This window comes from Dromiciops gliroides, chromosome 4, assembly GCF_019393635.1.
Source record: "Dromiciops gliroides isolate mDroGli1 chromosome 4, mDroGli1.pri, whole genome shotgun sequence".
NCBI lineage: Eukaryota > Metazoa > Chordata > Mammalia > Microbiotheria > Microbiotheriidae > Dromiciops > Dromiciops gliroides.
The window spans coordinates 528,562-548,146 of NC_057864.1; the positions used below are offsets into that span (position 1 = coordinate 528,562).

General features: G+C 43.3%; 1 protein-coding gene across 1 annotated transcript in view; it reads right to left on the bottom strand.

The window, feature by feature from the left end:
* DNAJB4 (DnaJ heat shock protein family (Hsp40) member B4) overlaps positions 1 to 19,585 on the bottom strand; it is a 43,314-nt gene that overhangs the window by 23,554 nt on the left and 175 nt on the right. The window contains 1 exon segment of the mRNA XM_043964406.1: positions 19,405 to 19,585. Within this exon segment, the coding sequence (XP_043820341.1) occupies positions 19,405 to 19,585 (181 nt within the window).

Here is a 19,585-nt window from a genome sequence, read left to right on the forward strand (position 1 = left end):
AGTAAGCTAAAAGAGCAGATGACATAGGAATCATATTGTTAAATGGTAACAACTGGAAAAGACACTGCCCACAGTACTAAAGGAAGACACACAGGAACAAATATTTGGTAAAAGAATGAGTTGACTTTTCCTTCATCTGCTCAAGACTACCCTGAAAGGAGAGGATAAGAACCATGGAGAGCAACACCATTCCAAAAAATGAAATCCCACTACCAGTCACCTGAGAGCAAATATACCCCAGTAAGATGACCCTATCTTTGGTTTTTAACTCAACTCGGCTTCTCTTTTAGTCAATAAATTCACAAATATTTAAATGGACTACTAATGGGGGGTGGGGGGAGAAGAAATCAAACTAGCCCATCCTGAAAGATTTTACAAGCTACATTTAAAGAACAGCAATAAGTTGCAAATTTAGATGACAACAGGAGAGAAATAGGTGTCATACAAAAAGATAAAACCAGTTGTCAGAGATGCCAAATGACAGCAGTGGCAAAACCCTTATTCCTTCTAGACCTCTCTGGGATTTTGTGACACCACTGTCTCTTGGTTAGGAAGTGGTGACAATGGGTAGAATCAGTGAGACCAGAGTTAAAATCTGAGCTCAGATACTTACTAGCTATGTGACCCTGGGCAAGTCATTTGTCCTCTGCCTACCTCAGGTTTCCTCACCTGGAAAATGGGGATAACAGTACCTACCTCCCAGGGTTGCTGCAAGGTTCAAATTATGCAGTGTTTGTAAAATGATTTGCAGACCGTACAGTATTCAATAAATGTTTGTTCTTACTAGCAATTATTCCTCCTTGTTCTTTTACTTCTCCAGCCAGCCCATTTCAGTTTGAGTTTATGGATTGTAAGCTATAGCCCACGCCCTAACTATGGGTGTCACCCAGACCTCTGCCCTGGTCCCTCTTCTCTACCCACTCATTGGCTGACCTCATCTGCTTCCAGGGGTTCAACTGCCACCTCTACCCAGGGAACTCCCAGGTGTGTGTGTGTGTGTGTGTGTGTGTGTGTGTGTGTGTGTGTGTGTGTGTATTCAACTTGAGTCATACTTCATTTCTCAAACTGCTGCATTGTTTTGGTTTATTTTAGATAGTTGTGTAAGTTTTTTAAAATTACATCATGGGGCAGCTAGGTGGCACAGTGGATAGAGCACCAGCCCTGGATTCAGGAGGATCTGAGTTCAAACCCGACCTCAGACACCTAACAATTACTAGCTGTGTGACCCTGGGCAAGTCACTTAACCTCAATTGCCTCACCAAAAAAGAAGAAAAATTACATCATGTCCAAAACAGGACTTGGTCCCTTTCCTCACTTCCCTATTTCTGCCAAGGACACCCCCATCCTATCTGTCACTCAGGTTTGCATGTTTAGGAGTGTTCCCTGACTCTTCACTCCCTCTACCTGCACCCACGCACCCCATTAACTGCCAAATCAATTCCATCTCCAAAACCACTCTCGTGCCTTTCTCTCCAATTAAACACACACGCACACAAATTCATAAACTCCTGCCTGGACTAGCACACCAGTCTTCAAATTGGTGCTCTTGCCTCACTCAATTCACTCTTCTCTCTGATCCATCTTACACATAGCTGCCAAAATGAGACGCCTAAAGCACAGGTTTGACCCCATCACTTCCTTGCTCCATCGATTCCAGTGACTCCCCCATACACAGAGAATCCAATACAACCCATGTTCTACGTGCTGGAATTTAAAGCCTGTTACAGTCTGTCTCCAGTCTATCTTTCCAGCCTTTGACAGCAATTCCCCAGACATCTTTACCTTTAGGTGGGCTCTCCTCCATCCCTGGAATGCCCTTCCTCTCCTCACCTGCTTCAACACTCAACTCAAGTACCACCTCTCCTGTGAGGCCTCCCCTGCTCCCCAACCCCTAGTGCCTCCCCCTAAATTACCCAGCATTGACTTTGTTTTCTATCTTTTTATATGTGGACATGTTTCTGCAACAGAGTATAAGCCTGTCAAGGGCAGAGATGGTTGTGACTTGAACTTGGTTATCTCCCTCACCCAACGGAATGTCTGGCATAGTAGGTGCTTAACAAATGCTTGGATGACCTATTCTTTGAATGCTACACATGGAGTGAGAAGTGACCTGACACACGGTTACTGTATGGCAACTGGCAAGACCTCATCTCTCCGCCCCAGCAGGGAACCAGGAAAAAATCCTGAGTGGTAGAAGGCCCAGGTGGGGGAGGGGCGCATGCTCGGGAAGCTAAAAACCACCACAGCGCTCTGCTGGCTGGTTAACTAGCAAGGTGGCTTGAGGTTATCTTCGGACCAGAGAACAGGCCAGGCAAGAGAAAAACCTGCCCTCCCTCAAATCAAATCACCTGGGACCCTCTGAAGCTAGGGTTAGTAGTGTAGCCTAGAAGCAGGGCCCCCCAGTGGGGAATTAAAAGTCAAGTAAAAGAGAAGCAAGCAAAGAAAGTTCCGAACTCTAGAGATCTTTTGAGTTGAGCTGTAAATATACTGCTTAGCTGCCCCATTTTTGGTAGGTCTCCACTAGTTTTGAAAAATTCCAAGTGTTTTCTCTTGAATTGGAGTCATTAGCTTCAAATTTCGCTACAATACACGATGTACAGAAGGACACAGGTCGGTCACAAAATTAGATGGTGATGCTACTTGGTGAATAAACAATCCATTATGATCTTGGGGCCCTATCGTTGGCCACCAAGAGTGTGGCTCTTCAGTGATCAACAGTCAATGCTCTACAGAGACAACATTCAACCAGCATATGCTAAGTCCTGACTAAAGTGCCCAGAGTTGTTTTTCCAGTTGGGACAATTACTATTACTGGAAAACTGGTTTGTTTTTTAAACACAGGAATAAATGATCAGAATATCTGGGATAGTTAGGATTTTGGAATAATTTGTTATATTTTAGGGTCTGACTATCTGGAAACATAGCTAACAATCTCTCATCCATATTATGGCTAATTATTTTATCCTTTTTAAAATAATAAACCTTTTTATTTATAGTTTTGAGTTCCAAATTTTATTCTTCCTTCTTTCCCTCCCCTCTCCTCTCCCTTGAGGTGGTAAGCAATCAAATGTGGGTTATACATTTGAAATTATGTAAAACATTACGACATTAGTGATTTTGTACAAGAAAACTTGAAGGAAAAAATGAAAAAAAGTGAAAAATAGCATGCCTTAGTCTGTTCCATCAATATCAATTCTTTCTTTGGAGGTGGAGAGCATGTCTCATCAATAGTCCTTTAGGATTGTCTTGGATCATGGTATTGCTGAGAATAGTTAAATCATTCACAGTTCATCAAACAACATTGCTGTCTCTGTGCACAATGTTTTCCTGGTTCTGCTCACTTCACTCAGCACCAGTCCACTTAAGTCTTTCCAGGTTTTTCTGAAAATTTTCCTGCTCATCATTTCTTACAGCATAATAGTATTCCATTACAACCATATAGCACAACTTGTTCAGCCATTCCCCAATGGATGGGCATTCCTTTGATATCCAGTTCTTAGCCGCCACAAAAAGAACTGCTAGAAATGTTTTTGTACAAATAGGTCTTTTTCTCTTTTGGGGATGTCTCTGGGATATAAACCTAGCAGTGGTATTGCTGGATCAAAGGGTATGCACAGTTCTATAGCCCTTTGCGCAGTTCCAAATTGCTCTCTAGAATGGTTGAATCAGTTCACAACTCCACCAACAGTGGATTAACATCCCATTTTTCCCACATCCCCTCCGAAATCCAATGTTTTCCTTTTTTGTTGTACTTGCCACTCTGAGAGGTGTGAGGTGATATCTTAGAGTTGTTCTGATTTATGGCAAATTTTAGATAATTCTGAGGGCCTACAATGTACAAAGGGAAAAGTGGAGAGAAGCACCGGAACACAGAGCGTGAGGGAAGCACTTGTAACCTAGCTGAGGAGAGCAGCCATTTAAACACAAAAATGAAGGGGGGGGGGGTGTTAGAGTCTGAGGGTCAGGGTCAGGGACGCCGTAAGTCTTAATGCTTTACCCATAATGCCAGATAGTTTCTAGGTGCCACCAAGCTGCAGAGGCTCCATATACCACTTGAGCTAAATTCAGAATGTCTCTTCACAGCTGGTGCTACAGTCCATAAAAGCTTTGTACCTGGAATCCAGAAGACCCGAATTTGAATCTCGCCTCAGACACTTATTAGGGGAGTGACCCTGGGCAAGTCATTTCCCTGTCTGCCTCAGTTTTCTCAACCATTAAATGGGCATAATAGCACCTACCTCCAAGGGCTGTTAAGAGGATTGAATAATATCTGTAAGGCATTTAACCATGTCTGGCTTTTAACATATGAATGTTAGTTGTTGTTGTTAGTTGGCTGGTTCAGTCAAGGAAATTCTCAAAGATCATCTGCTAAGTTTCTGAGAGGGAATGCAATTTGCACCACGTGAAGAGAGTGTCCATTCTGACAAAACTACAACTCCTGGAAGGTCTGAAGAAGGAAGGTGGATAAGTATAAAGTCATAAACTGCTTTAGCAAATTCCCAATAATAATAAATGTCCCATTTACATCATTTTATGAATCAGAAACCAGAGGAGAAAATGGAAGATCAAAGAAATTGAGGCACTGGCCAATGAATGGCAGGGTCAGGACTGCAAGTCAAGTGCTAGAACCACCCCTTGGGAGAACATGTGATTTATTCCAGTGGTACTGCTAAGGATCAAAATATTGACTCCTCTTAAATACAATTAAAGAGAGAAGAAAAAAAAAAAGAGAGAAGAAAAAATCACTCTCATTGTTAGTCACATTGAAAGTGAGGTAAAAACCTTTACCCAATTTTACCACCATATTTCATCATCAAAGCACTCGTCATAAACCATCCAATCAGAGTATCGCAGCAACCCTGTGAGAAAATAATGGGCTTTTGCCAATGCCCAAAGGCCCCAGACTGATTTGGACTGATTGGATTAACTGAGAGTGATTGACTTGCTGATTAACTCACTTAAAGTTGACTTGATTAAAACCACACCTGCCTGACTCCCAAGAGGAAGTGTTCTCAGAGGCTGTGAACTCTGACCTCAACACGGGACCACCCTCAAGTCCTGTGAACCAATAGAATTGGTTGGTATTAGCCAATTAGCTTGAAGCAGCATGTAAAGACCATCTCTCCTCCGACCCACATAAAGCTTCCACACACGGTTACTTGGCAATTCATTGCTCGGACAGGCTCATGGAGGACTTGAGGAAGAACCAGACCAGGCTGGAGCTCTAGGCTAGATAGGCCTTTTCTTAACTTTCTGACCCAGGTGTTCTCTTTTTACTAATACCTGGTATGCTTTAATAAATACTTAATGCCCAAAACTGGTGCTAAAGCTTCTCATTTATATTAGGAACCCTAGCTAATTTTCCCTACACTTGAGACAGGAATAAGGCAACCACATGTTAAGGGCTAAAATTCTAGCTAATTACACACACATTTAGTTTTACTTGTCACAGTAGATATATTCTTGTCTCCATTTATAGATGAAGAAACTGAGGCTCAGAAAGGCTAAATGACCAATTTCATGGACACACAGCTAATGCTATGAAGAGTTTCCCAAAAAATATTTTATAGATCTAGAAAAAATAATAACAAAATTCATCTGGAAAAACAAAAGCACAAGCCTATCAAGGGAATCAATAAAAAATATGAAAGAAGGTGGTCTAGCAGTACCAGATCTCTAACTGCATTTATTATAAAGTGGTGATTATCAAAACAATCTGTACTGGCTAAGAAATAGAGAGGTGGATCAGCAGAATAGAATAGGTAGAAATTACACCATAGTAAATGACTATAGTAATCTAGTATATGATAAATCCAAAGATCCAAGCTTTTGAAACAAAAAATTATTTGACAAAAACTACTGGGAAAACTAGAAAATGGTATGGCAGAAACTAGGCTTAGACCAACATCTCAGACTGTATACTAAAATAAGGTCAAAATGGGTATATGATATACACGTTTTTATATTTTTTTTATGGGGCAATGTATGTATGAACTGATGTATAATGAAGTGAACAGAACCAAAAGAACAGAGACAGTAATACAGTTTGATGAACTGTGAATGACTTGACTATTCTCAGCAATACGATGATCCAAGACAATTCCAAAGGCCTAAAGATGAAACATACTCTCCACCCCCCAAAGAACTGATATTGATGGGACAGACTGAAGCCTGTGATTTTTCACTTTCTTTCATTTTTCTTTTATTCGAGTTTTCTACATAATTGCATATATATAACCCACATCTGATTGCTTACCACCCCAAGGGAGGGGAAAGGTGAGGGACGGAAGGAGGGATAAAATTTGGAACTCAAAACTATAAATAGAAATGTTAATTTTTTTTAAAAAGAGGAGTTTCCAAAAAGGCCATTACTTGTTAATAAGAATACACGGGGCAGCTATGTGGCGTAGCGGATAGAGCACCGGCCCTGGAGTCAAGAGTACCTGAGTTCAGATCCGGCCTCAGACACTTAACACTTACTAGCTGTGTGACCCTGGGCAAGTCACTTAACCCCAATTGCCTCACATAAAAAAATAAAATAAAAATAAAATAAAATAAAAAAAAAGAATACAGTCCTTGGGGCAGCTAGATGGCATAGTGGATAGAGCACTGGCCCTGGATGCAGGAGGACCTCTGTAAAGAATTCATTGTTATTTGAGACCTGAGTTCAAATCTGGCCTCAGACACTTAACACTTACTAAGCTGTGTGACCCTGGGCAAGTCACTTAACCCCAATTGCCTCACCAAAAAAAAAAAAAAAGAAAGAAAGAAAGAATACAGTCCTTTCCTAACATCAAGCAGCAGCTAGGTGGTACAGTGAATGGAGCTCTACCTCTGAAGTCAGGATTTGAGTTCAAATTTGGCCTCAGACACTGACTAGCTGTGTGATCCTGGGCAAGTCATTTTACCCTGCTTGCCTCTGTTTCTCATCTATAAAATGAGCTGGAGAAATGGCAAGCCACTCCAGTATCTCTGCCAAGAAAACTGTAGTTGGGGTTACAAAAAGTTGGACACAACTAAAAAATTACTCCATAACAAAAACCTTTCCTAATGACCAACACTATCAGCTTGGAGTAAAATGCAACATTTCTTAGAATGACAGAAAATCCCATAGTGAAACAAGGATGGGGTCTTGGTAATAAGCTTTTCTAGTTTACATACTTCCCTGAGGACAGAGAGCTGCTTTAGCTTAAAAGACCTCCGTCTTCCAGGTCCTATTGGCTAAAGCAAACTAAGATATCCCTTGGTTAAACAGACAAGGTAACAAAGAGATTCAGAATCTGAAAGCGCGATTCCTCCAGGATAACAAGGGCTTTACCTTGGAGCCAACTCATATCATCCCTCTTAGTCATACTTCTTCCTCGTGTTTTAAACAAATGAGATGGCTCACTTTTCTTTGAACATGCCTCCTACACTCATTTCCACACTGTGGTCTAAACTGTTCTCTCTGCCTAGAATGCCATTCCAAGCCCAAAGTGTCACCCCCATGCTTCACAGCTCCAGGGTCCACTGTACTTTATTTTCTTGGGGCCCTGAACTGTTTTTACTTTTATTTTGTTTATTTATCTACCTGTCTCTCCTCATACATTAAGCTCCCTTAAAGACAGGGAATACATCTTAATCATTTTTGTATGCCTTTCTGTAGCACTTAGCACCATATCTTATTTATAGGAGGTACTCAATTAAGTTCTATACTATATTTTAAAATAATTATTTGCTAAATTTAGATACAGTATTAATAAGATTCTTGTAAAATGGAGACTGGACTAATGATCACTAAGATCTATATCAGTGTTTCAATTTTTATTTTACCTAAAGATAACATTTCAAGTAAAACATTTAAAAATATATTTCCCTCATTATCCTTTAATAACTCCTCCAAATGTATTTTAAAAAATGAAGTTAGAATAGGATTTGATGAAGTGACAGACAAGAGCAAATGAAACCAAGAGGCAAATTCCAAAGAGATCACTACTATAAATATAAAGAGACATGGAAATGTCAGAACGGAGAAGAGTCCTATTTCAGAGGGAAAATAAGTTTATTCAAATGTAATTTTAGATATTCTCAGGCTCATTATTTATGTGTTTTTATGTGAAAGAGGAAAAAATAAGATTACTCTCCTAATAATCCTTTTCTAAAGAAAGATTTGGGATTAAAATAAGACTTTCACAATTAAGGTTCATTAATGATTCTTAACTAAAAAATCAACATATGCTTTTGAATCACTATAAATAACCTTTGGTTGAATTCTCCCCCACTCTGCCACTAAGAAACAGAAAAACAAACTGAGAATAATAGAATACCTTCATTTAGTACATGCCACCATTTGTTGCAACCAATTCAGTGACATCATGGAAAGAATACAGAAGAGGGGGTCAGAAGAACTGAATTTTCATCTTGGCTCAACGAACAGCTGGTTGAGTAACTCTAGATAAGTCATCAACCTCTCTGAGATTCAATTGCTCATACAGAAAACCAAGGATTAGAAAAGAGGACATCTACGGTACCTCTATAGGCTTAACATTCAATTATTCATAGAAGCTAAAGGGATGCCCATCAATCAGGGAGGACTGAACTAGTTAAGGTATATTAATGTCATAGGATACTATTTTGCTGTAAGAAATGATGAAAGGGATGGTTTCAGAGAAACCTGGAAGACCTATATGAACTGATACAAAGTGACGTGAGTAGAACCAGAACAACCTATACAGTAACAGCAATATTTATAAAAACAATCAACCGTGAGAGAGTTAGGGATGAACTCTGCTCAATACAACGATTCACCACAAACCCTCCAGAGAAAGAACTGATGTACTTAAGAGTTCAGATTTAATCATATTTTTTTCCTTTATTTTTTTGAACATGGCTAACATGGAAGTGTTTTGCATGACTTCCTATGGATAATGGGTCTCATATTTCTTGCCTTCTCAATGGGTGAAGGAGGGAGGGAGAAAATATGGAACTGAAAACAAATCTTCAAATGTTCAATTATTCCATGGTAAGTTTCAGCAACCTGCCCTGAAGAGTTCAGTCTCAAGAGACCCAAAGGAAGTGCAAACTGGCAAGAACTCTTGTAGGATCTGAACTGCTGAAGGGAACATTCAAATGCATGAGACCAGTTTGACATTTCCTCAACTATGTCTCATTTATAAGGAAATACAACTTAAAGAAAGGCAGTTCCTTTATTTGTTTCCCTACCTTATAAAAAAGGCATCCACTCTATGTTAATTAACTCTTCCACGTGCTAAGAATAAAAGATAATCCCTGCTCTCATGAAACTGATACTCTAACGCAATAAAGCACACACACGAAGAGTAATATGCTTATAAAAAGCAGCAGCATCTAGTCCAAATAAGTACAGTACAAACTAAAGACAGGCATATCTCACTTTATGTCACAGAAGTCTTACTACCCAAATGACAAAGAGGCAACAGATCACCTAGCTCCCTCAGCACATGAAGAAAAGGAATCCCAAGGTGGTACATCAAGGGGCGAGCCAAGCTGGGTTCAGACATCCATTCCTCTTAAAGGGTTGTTGTGAGGACCAAGTGGGTCCACAGGATGTCTGAAAGGCACATGCCCATACCCTCTCAGGCTAGTTTCTCTGTCCAGGCCAGCAAATAGAAACTGAGGAGTGGGTTTCTGTCCACACATGACAAAGAAGGCCTTCATAGCACACGATAGTGAAATCTTCTCATTGGCTGCAGAGCCAACTGATGACTCTGGGTTGTTGAGGCAGAACGGAGTGGATGCACACTAGGAATGACCTGCTTTTTCTCACTGGTGTTTCCTTTGTAGTTTTGAATGAGACACAATTCTGGCCTGATTCTGTCTTGCTTCCGACCTAGCCATGGCACCTGGAATCATACATGGCTGCTGCATCTCAGCTGAGTGAGAGTTCCAAGGTGCAAGTGTCCAAGCAACCTCATGAGTTTGGGAGATCCAAAGGTGCAGAGAGGAGAACTGAACAGCAGTAGCAATGGTGGCTCCCAGAGTGGTCCGAGTGGCTGCAGTGGGATGAGAAGCCCACGAGAGAAGACAGCTTTAGGGAGCAGGAGCTATGCCAAAGGAGAATTTCACAAGAGTGCCACAAAGAGAAAAAGGGTTTTCTGGGATCCAGCCCTCTACCTCCACTGTTCTCTCCATGGGTGCCTTCGTGAGCTTTGTACTCCAAACCCAATGTTCCCTGGGGGAACCTTGTGTGAGGAAGGGCAGAGGATATACCAGCTTGTGAGGAGACACATATTTTGTACTACTGTTCTTTCTATGCCTTCCAATTAAAATGCCTGACTGCTGATGCAGAAGACACCAGTGGGGACTCAGGAGTACTAGAACAACAGTCTTCTCAGGGTTGTCACCAGAGCACTGAGAGGAGAAGCTGACCTCCCCCTAGGGAACCCAACCTGTAAGCGCAAATGCAAGTGCCCATACTGATATAAACAGGGCGCTGCATTTGCATCGGCCTAAGGATTTGCAAAGTACTTTACATCCATTATCCCATTTGACGGTCATGTTACTGTCTCAGTAAAATAAAAACCATTAAGCACCTAGGATGAGTGGATACTCTCTGAGTGAAAGCACCTACTTCCACTCGATTGCTATTTTTTTACTCCAAACACAATGTTTGAATAGAACAAGTACTCACTTTTCCTTCCATCATAGCCAAAAGACTATAAACACATTTTAATAGGCATCCTACCCTAATGCCAAAATCAGTGAAAACCGGTGATGCCTTGGAGGAGGAGGCTAGAGGAGGTACTTAGAACCACTGTTGTATATACTTTTCAAGCACCCATAGACTTACCCATTGAACCTAGAAGGAGCCATATGATGCGCTAGATAAGAGTACTGCAACAGAGGTTAGGAAATCCAGCCTCACACGGCTCGATCTGCATAGAGGTGTTTCCTTTATCAAACCAGGGTAGATTTCCTAAATCATCATCACCTTAGATGCAATTCAAGATATACCAACCTTCTACTAACATCTATTCCACAACTAATATTGTAGCAAAGCTCAAGTCTAAGAGTTGGCAATGTTCTTTTGTCAAAAAAAAAAAAGTAAAAAACAATAGTGTTGGGGCAGCTAGATGGCACAGTGGTTAAAGCACCGGCCCTGGATTCAGGAGGACCTGAGTTCAAATCCGGCCTCAGACACTTGACACTTACTAGCTGTGTGACCCTGGGCAAGGCACTTAACCCCCATTGCCTAAAAAACAAACAGACAAACAAACAAACAAAAAAACAATAGTGTTGATTATATCTTCTAATGGAAAAACAAGTTGCCCCAATTTCCTCTTCTCCCCAACCCCCAACATTCACTAATTTCTCAACAGTGCAATACAATGTGGCTCCCAAATTCAATTGAAACTGTTTTCTCCCAAGTCACTAATAGCCTCTTCTCAGTTCTCATCTTTCTCGACACATATGACACTATCCGACACCTCCTAAATACACTTTGCTTCTCGGAGTTTTCTGCTCAGCACTCTCTCCTGGTTCATCCCCTTCCTATATGGCTGCTTCTTTTTTCAGTGACCTTGGCTGGATCGTTATTATCCGTGTACTTTTTTAGATGATGTCATCAGTTTCCATGGAGCATCATTATCATCTCTCTGTACTCAATTCCCAGATACAGTATTCCTCTGGAGCCCATTGACCATTTCAAACTAGGTGTTCTGTGGGTATTCCAATCCTGGCTTGCCCAAAATAAAACTTCTCTTCCCCACCAGATTTATCACACATTATGCTTCCCCTGTCAAATGATTTAGCCAAAGTGGCCTTTATGCTATCCTCCATTGCCAGCTTACTTGGCTTTTCAAACACAATCCCCCCATAACTGGAATGCACTCTTAGCTTCGTTCAAAGCTCAGCTTAAGCTCTGTGAGAAGGGAACATAGGAAAGGTCAGTTTGAATCACAGTGCCAAAGGGGAAGTCCACTGAGGCAAACTGCAGACAGTGCACAGAATGAAGAGAAGGGACGAGCTATGAGAAAATTTGCAACGGTCAAAATGACAAGATTTGGAAACTGAACGGATTTGTGGGATGAGATGGTAAGGAGTCCAGGATAGTCCTGGCCCCTATATCACTATGTATGTATTTCATAATAGATACTTTACTTGTCTACAAACATGTTGTGTGCCCTATAGAATATAAGCTTCTTGAAGGTAGATGTCTCACTTTGGTGTTTGTATTAGAAAACTGGAATCAGTAAAGTGAGGACATGTTTAAAAGACCTGCACAGACTCAGAATAACTAAATATTTATTATGGGCCAGAAGTCATGGTCTTGTCTCTCACAATTCAGTAGTTATTGGGCTACTCAAGGTAGGACAAATTTAAATTCCTGATCATCTAATCCAGCAATTCTGAGGAAGCAGGTTATCATGTTAAGAAATACGTGAATTACATGTTTTGGGATAACTGCAAAAGATTTGCAATTAGAGAAAAAGTTTTCTGATCTCAATTTACTAAGACAGACAAAACTTCCTCTCTGTGGTTTTTCAGAGCAGAAAAGCTGCCCACCTTGTCTCTCAAGTCCAGTCCAAGCACAAGTCAAGACATCACCCCAACATCATGACGCCATCCGTCCTCTTTGCTAATGATGGATGAACCACCGCCATGGGCTGGTCTCTGTTTTTTCTATCCACATATCCCTTCGGGGGCATCCTTTATGTAGTTTCTCCTTCCTAATTCCTCACTTGACACGGTACAGCCTCTTCATGTCTGTCATGTGTCTCTATTGCCCCCAGGGTGCTATTAATTTCTGATTGTTTGGAGAACTGTATTGCTTCTAGTGTGACAGTCATCAGTCACCAAGAGGTTACTGGTATTAAAATCGGTATAGAAAGTATTACAAGAATACTGCCCAAATTCTCAAAGGCAATGCAGACCAAGTTCCTCCTATCCAATTTCAGGCCCAGTTCAATTGTTCATTTGCTGTGTCTGGCTCTATCCAACTGCTTATCACGGTCAAGAAAACAGCCATCCTTGAATTGCCAAACATCACCCAAAGGCAGTGCGGTGTGTTACAGAGCTTGATACAAATGGAATCTGCAAAGCCAGCAGGAGCACCTGAAGGACTTCCAGAGGGAAGCTTTGTTGGACCCAGAATCCTGTGCTGGAGCCCCTCCATGACTATTGCTATTAATGATCAGGGAAAGCCCAACCAATTGGCACACTGGAATCTTCTATTCTCTCCATCTCTCAAATGGGGTCTGATAGAACACTTCATTTGCAGAAGACTGTCTACTAGAATATAGAACATCTTCCACGAGCAGATTATGCTGTACCATTATGAAAACAGACATATCAGTCAATAGGTCACTTTTTTTTTTTGACTTCTAAGGCCTAAGACTTCTCCCCATGTTTTGTATCTCCCCCACCTTCACACATCATGATTGTTGATTCCTTAATGTAGCTCAGACCTTTCCACATATACTTAGCCAAATCCAGCTGCTTTTCTCAACTTGACTTTCTTCTTAATTACTCGGTGCCATTTTTGCTTCTTCAAGAAGCTCCTCTTGAACCAAGATGTGAAGAGCCCAAACATGGTGGTGGTCCACTCTCCTTGCTACTGAAAAGGGTTTGTTATAAAAATCTTTTTAACTCCTAACAATAACACAAGGTTGGTTCAACATTATGAAAATTATAAAAAGATTATTATCACAAAACAATAAAAACTAAAATATAACACTGTCGAAAACATGGAAATAAATGGACTAAAAGTAAAAAAAAGTAAAAGTAAAAGTAAAACTTAATATGGCAAGCTATTGATCAATCTAAAAACAGGAGCCAAAATGATCTGCAAGAGATAGGGGCTTCTCCAGTTCTTTAATATCATTCTAGAAATGCTGACTACTATCAATAAAATAAGGAAAATAACTTGAGGAAATAACATTCTTGGGGGGCATTTGTGTAACACTTTAAAGTTTGCACAGTGCTCCAGAAATAGGGTCTCCTTTTACCTTTACAACTACCCTAGAAAGCAGATGCTGTTATTTGCTTTTACAGATGAAGTAACTAAAGCAGAGGTTGGGCAATTTGTCTAGAGTCAAAGCTAGTGAGCTTCTAAGGCAAGATTTGACTCGAGCTCCAGGGACTAATCCAGGGAGTCATTTATCAGCTTAATAATCAAATAGGAAATAAAAATTGACACATGGATTTGATGCAATGATTTATTCAGGGAATCCTAGAGATTCAACTAACCAATTGGTAATATCGGTAAAGGAGCAGAATATAAAATAAAGTTAAAAAAAAAAACCCAGCTTTTCTTATTACTGACAAAACCCAACAGAGAACTCAAAACAAATATAAAGTAAATGGGAGGCTGCCTACCAGACACACTCAAGACTTACATGAACGTTAACTACAAAACATTCTTTTCCAAAAAGATGCTTAAAAAACTGTAAAATGTCCATTGTTCTTGGGTAGACTATGCCAACATAATATGAATTCTACTACCTAAATAAGTATTTAGATGTGGTTGCATACCAATCAAACTACCAATGGGTTACACTATGGAACTATCTAAATGGTAGCAAAATTCAGCTGGAGTTCCTCGAGGGAAATAAAAACAGAGGAATGAGAGGTCTGGCAACAGCAGATCTCAAACTATATTACCAAGTAGTAAGTAGTAAAACCGTTTGTTACTTGTTAAAAATTGGGGGAAGGGAGGGATGATCAACAAAACAGATTAGATACACAAGATCAAGAAGCAATGGAATACGGGGCAATGGGATCCCAAATACTGGAATAACTCCCTAGTTGACAAAAACTAGGAAAACTAGAAATGATGTAAATGAGGTTTAGACTAACATTCTACATGGCAGTCTATATAACCTCCATATGGATACGTGAGCTCACCCATTCATACCTCTGCCTTGTAGTCAACGCATTTGCACCTCTGCATTGAAGTTGAAAATTATCAAAGTATAAACTGATTTAATTCAAAGGGTCTTGGTGAGCTTCTAGTATTTCCTATCTCTTTGTTCTCTCAACCATGTTTGTAAACAGTAGCTCTTTTCATGGTTGTCTATTTTTCCAATTACTCATCGCACAAGATGACCAAAAAGTCCCACCACATTTTCCCTGTTGCCTTTGGACATACAAGAAAACTAACTCAGCCAAGCTCTTTAATAGTTTCTCCAAGAAGAGAGTATGAACTATCCTCCCATTTAATAGTTTCTTCCTTGTGTCTTCTGGTTTCATTCATAGAAAGAATGCCAAAATTGGTAAAATTCAGTTATTCCAGTAATAGGTCACAGGACAGGATTTATCTCACATGAGAGGACCAAGGTAATGAATACATATATAATTTCAAACGGATTTTGAGTACATTTGGCCCCATTCTTGCACCCATTCTCTGTCACTGCAAAAGCAGAAGGACCACACCCGGCACTGACAGCTGTTTTGCATTTTTCTTCCCTTCAAGGGTTGCTAAAGCCAAAGAGCTAATCACCAAGTGTCCAGCCTACTGATGATGGAACCCTCTGTATTTAGCTACAGAAGTACTTGGAAAGCTGACTCAGTATTACACTCAAAGTAGCCAAGAGCTCCACCGTGTCCAGGATGACCTCCACACCACAAGGAGGCATCAGAGAAGAGCTCTGTGGAGTTCTGCTCATTAATACACGTGATGTCTAAATAGTATTTAATCTGGGGAGAAAAAAATTCACAATATTACAAGGTAATCATGACAGGTGTAACAAAACACTACTTCGAGGAAAGTACCAAACCCACTTTTAAGAAGAAAGACACTCTTGTTTCTCATAAACATACAGCTGTCAAAATTAATGTTATTGCCTATTTTCAATATGTGCTCATTTAAACTGGGTAACATCTAAATCCTGGCACTATTTACATGAAACCAATAATTTTTTTAAATTTTTTATTCTGAATTTAACATCAAAGAAAACAAGCATTTCCACATACAAAACAGAACAGATAAAACAGGAGTGTATATAAAAAACCGTAAGTCTCTATTCTGTAGGCCTTGCTTTTCCTTTTCAATAAGTAATTCAACATGTTAACTTTCAAAGCTGTCCTGTTTGTTCATTTTCCCTGCCAGCCTTCACTCTCTTGCTGCTGTGCAACACTCTCTTCCTTGATATCCCAATTGGTCACAGCCTCTAAAGCCTACCTCATCATCAAAAATCAAACCTTCAAAACACTAGCTATGTCCAAAAACGTCTCACTCTGTACTATAAACCCATCATCTTTTCAGCAAGTAGCATACTTCACCAGAGGTCTTCTCACTGAATTAAGATCTTCCAAATTGTCTTTCTGTATAATGGTGGCATAGAAATCGTTTTCTGGGTTCTGTTTACTTCCTTCTCTATCAGTTCACACATGCTTTGCTAGGTTTCTCTGAAACCATTCCTTTTATTCTTTCTTACAATGCAAAAGTATTCTATTACTTTTATTTACTCCAACTTGTTCAGCTATTTCCCAAGTAAAGGGTGCCCCACCTCACAGCTATTTGCTATAACAAAAAAAAAACTGCTGGTTTTGTGCGTGAGTCTTTCCCCTTCTTTCTTTGACCTCTGGGAAATAATGATGTTAACATATTTCCAAACTGGTGTACAGAATAACTGAACCAACATTGTGTAAAATGGTCGTCCTCCCTTAAGTGCCTTCTATAATCTTCATTTTCCTTTTCTATCATCTTTGACAGTCTAATGGGATGAGATGGAACCTCAGGACTGTTATTCTGCATTTCTCAATGAGAGATCTGGAGCTTTTTTTGGGGGGGGGGGAAATTGGGGTTAAGTGACTTGCCCTAGGTCACACAGCTAGTAAGGGTCAAGTGTCTGAGGCCAGATTTGAATTCAGGTCCTCCCTGAATCCAGGGCAGGTGCTCTACCCAATGTGCCACCTAGCTGTCCTTGAAGCATTTTTCAACAGGAGTTTAATGACTTGCCAACCACAGCTTGTCTGAAAACTCCGAGCTTCCTGACTCCAGTACTCTATCTGCTGCACCAACACCCACACAAGCAACCCCTTCACTCACTGCATCCTGTTCACTTCACCTCCTGCGATGGTCACCACTACTCCACTCAAACTGATCTTCCCTACTGCTGAATCCCAAAGCTAAGCTGTCCTCAGTTCTCAGATCCTGGATGACATCTGGCGTGACTTCTGACCTCCTCAGCTCATCAGGTACGCCTACTTCTCTATTCCACCAATGCCTCTCCTTCCTCCTGCCCTAGGCAGTCTGCAGATTTCTGTCCTCAAAGCTCTTCTCTCCTTCCATGATTGATTGGATCTATTCCTAAGGCTTCCAACAGTTTCTCCTATGACTGAGCCCAGAGTTTTCTCCTGAGGTCCAGAATAGCATTTCCAATAGACTACTGGGCATGGATGTTCTAGTCAACCTATTCAAATCTGAGCATCTTCTCCTCCGCCTCCTTCTCTTGCTAACAGGACCATCTCCCTGGGTCACCCAATCAGGATCCCTCTCTATTCTCTCCCCACCACATAATCCAGTTGGTTTCATCTCTGGGAGGTGCCATTTTCTCTCCCCACCAGCACAACCTTTGGGCATTTTCCCCACTACCACGGCTTCTTGCCTCCAGCCCACTACCCCCTCCAATCCAAATATGTATTAGTCCCCTAAAGTAGGGGACTAATTAACCACTCCCCTGCCCCAAAGCCCTGCTCATCAAATAAGGTCCGTTCAACTTAGCCTAGAGAGGCATTCTAAGCTTTTAGAATCTAGCTCCACTTTTCCATCCCTCTGGAAAGCACTTGCTTTGGGAACATCGACCCAAGTTTCCAGCCGGGGATGCCATCATCTCCCTTCCCAACTACTCGATCCTCTTAGCTTGCCGCCACTTCATTTCTACCTCTCAGAGGTCATCTAGTCCAACCCCAAACCTTACCCAGAAAATTCTCAACGCGGGGAAGCCTTAAGTTCTCTGCCTTGGCAATGGCATCCACTTTTGGACCGACGTTAAGGTGAGAAACGCAGCTCAGAGTCCAAAGAGGGACCGAGCCGAGCTTCGGTTCTTAGAACCTGCTCGGCCGGCCCGGCCTCAACCCAGCGCGTGCTGGCAGTCTTGTCATCCTGCTCCCCGGGCCAGAAGGGAGTGCGCGGCCAACAACTTCCCACGGAGGGTCTCTCCCTCTCCTCCCAGGGGTCTTCCGGTGAGAGCTGCTCCCGCCTGCCGCCACGTCGCCCTGAGCTTCTTTGGGGTTTATCCTGCCCAGATCTGTCAAAAGCGAATGAATATTCTGAGCTGGGGCTGGCAGAGCCCCCCCGGAGTCGGGAGGCTTTGGGGATCTCGGCCCCTCCCTCAAAGGGAGAGAAATGCCATCCAGTCCAGGCAGGCAAGGACTCGTCCAGCCCAGCGGAGAGTGGCAGGCTCAAGGGATGGAAGACCGAGGCTCGGATCTGGCCCTGGGACCCCAGACCCTGGGCCCTGGGACCCCAGGCCCGTCTCTTCCCCACTTCCTTTCCTCTCCTCCCAGGACCAAACGAGACGACGGTGTGAAAGGCCTCCAAGGAGCGCCACGTAAATGTCAGCTAGGGAGGTGACGGGTCTCTGGGGCCTCCCCCGGGGCTCCCCACGGCCCGCTGGCGGAAGGACCCAGAACCCCGGGGAGAGCAGCGGCCACTTATGGGGGACCCACTGTGTGCGCGGGAGGCAGGGAGGGGCAGGGAACATGAAACAGACGGAAGACTGGGCGGGGCTCCCAGACCGGACCCGGGGTGGAGAAGGATGGGGGGAGCCCGTGGTGAAGCGGGGACGCGGAGAAAGGCCTGCCCGGACAGCGGGAGCCCGGCCCGATCCGAGGAGTGGGAAGGCGGAGGAACGACGGAGAAGACGCCCCCGGCCCCAGTCGAGGCCGCCCCCATCTGACTGTCGGCTCCCCCCAACAGCCTGAGGAAGAAACAAGCGGAATGGGCGGGACTCGGGACCGGAGCGTAGGGGGGGTCCTCAAGGGCGACCCCCCCCCCCGCCCCGAACTCACCCCTCGTCGTGAGAGCCCCCCTCCTCGGTCACGGCCGCGTTCCGGTCCTGACCACCATGCCGGCCTCCCTCGGCCAGGCCGGCTCTCCGAGGTTCCCCGCAGCCCCCGGGCCGCGCCAGGCGGGGCATCTCCCTGCGGGGCGCCCGCCCGGTCCTCCCGCCCGCCGCCCGAGGAAGCCCCGAGGCAGCCCGCGCCTTCGGCGCCGACGGCCGTCGTGACGTCACGTCGCCTTCGGCGACTGTGGCGTCACCGGCGCGCTGACGACGGCCTCGTCCCCGCCCCTCGGGATGGCGGCCCCGCTTTCCGGACCCCGGCCCTGACCGAGCCGCCGAGCTCCGGGCCAGGTCCCCGCTCCGCGCCGCGACTCCCCGGCCAGCCGCCCCCTTCTCCTCCCCACCGGAGAGCGAGCGAGGTCGCCCCGCGGGGCCTTACCCAGCCTGCTTGCCGAGGGGGCGGGCGCCCTGCCGCCCGCAGCGACGAAAGAGAGCGGAGGCGGGGCCCGAACGCCATCCCCGCCCCCGCCCCTGGCGTCATCTACAGGTCTCGCGAGAACTTCCGCGCTTGCCCGACGCTCCCGCCCCTCCCCCGGCTCCTGATTCCTCCCGCCCCGCCC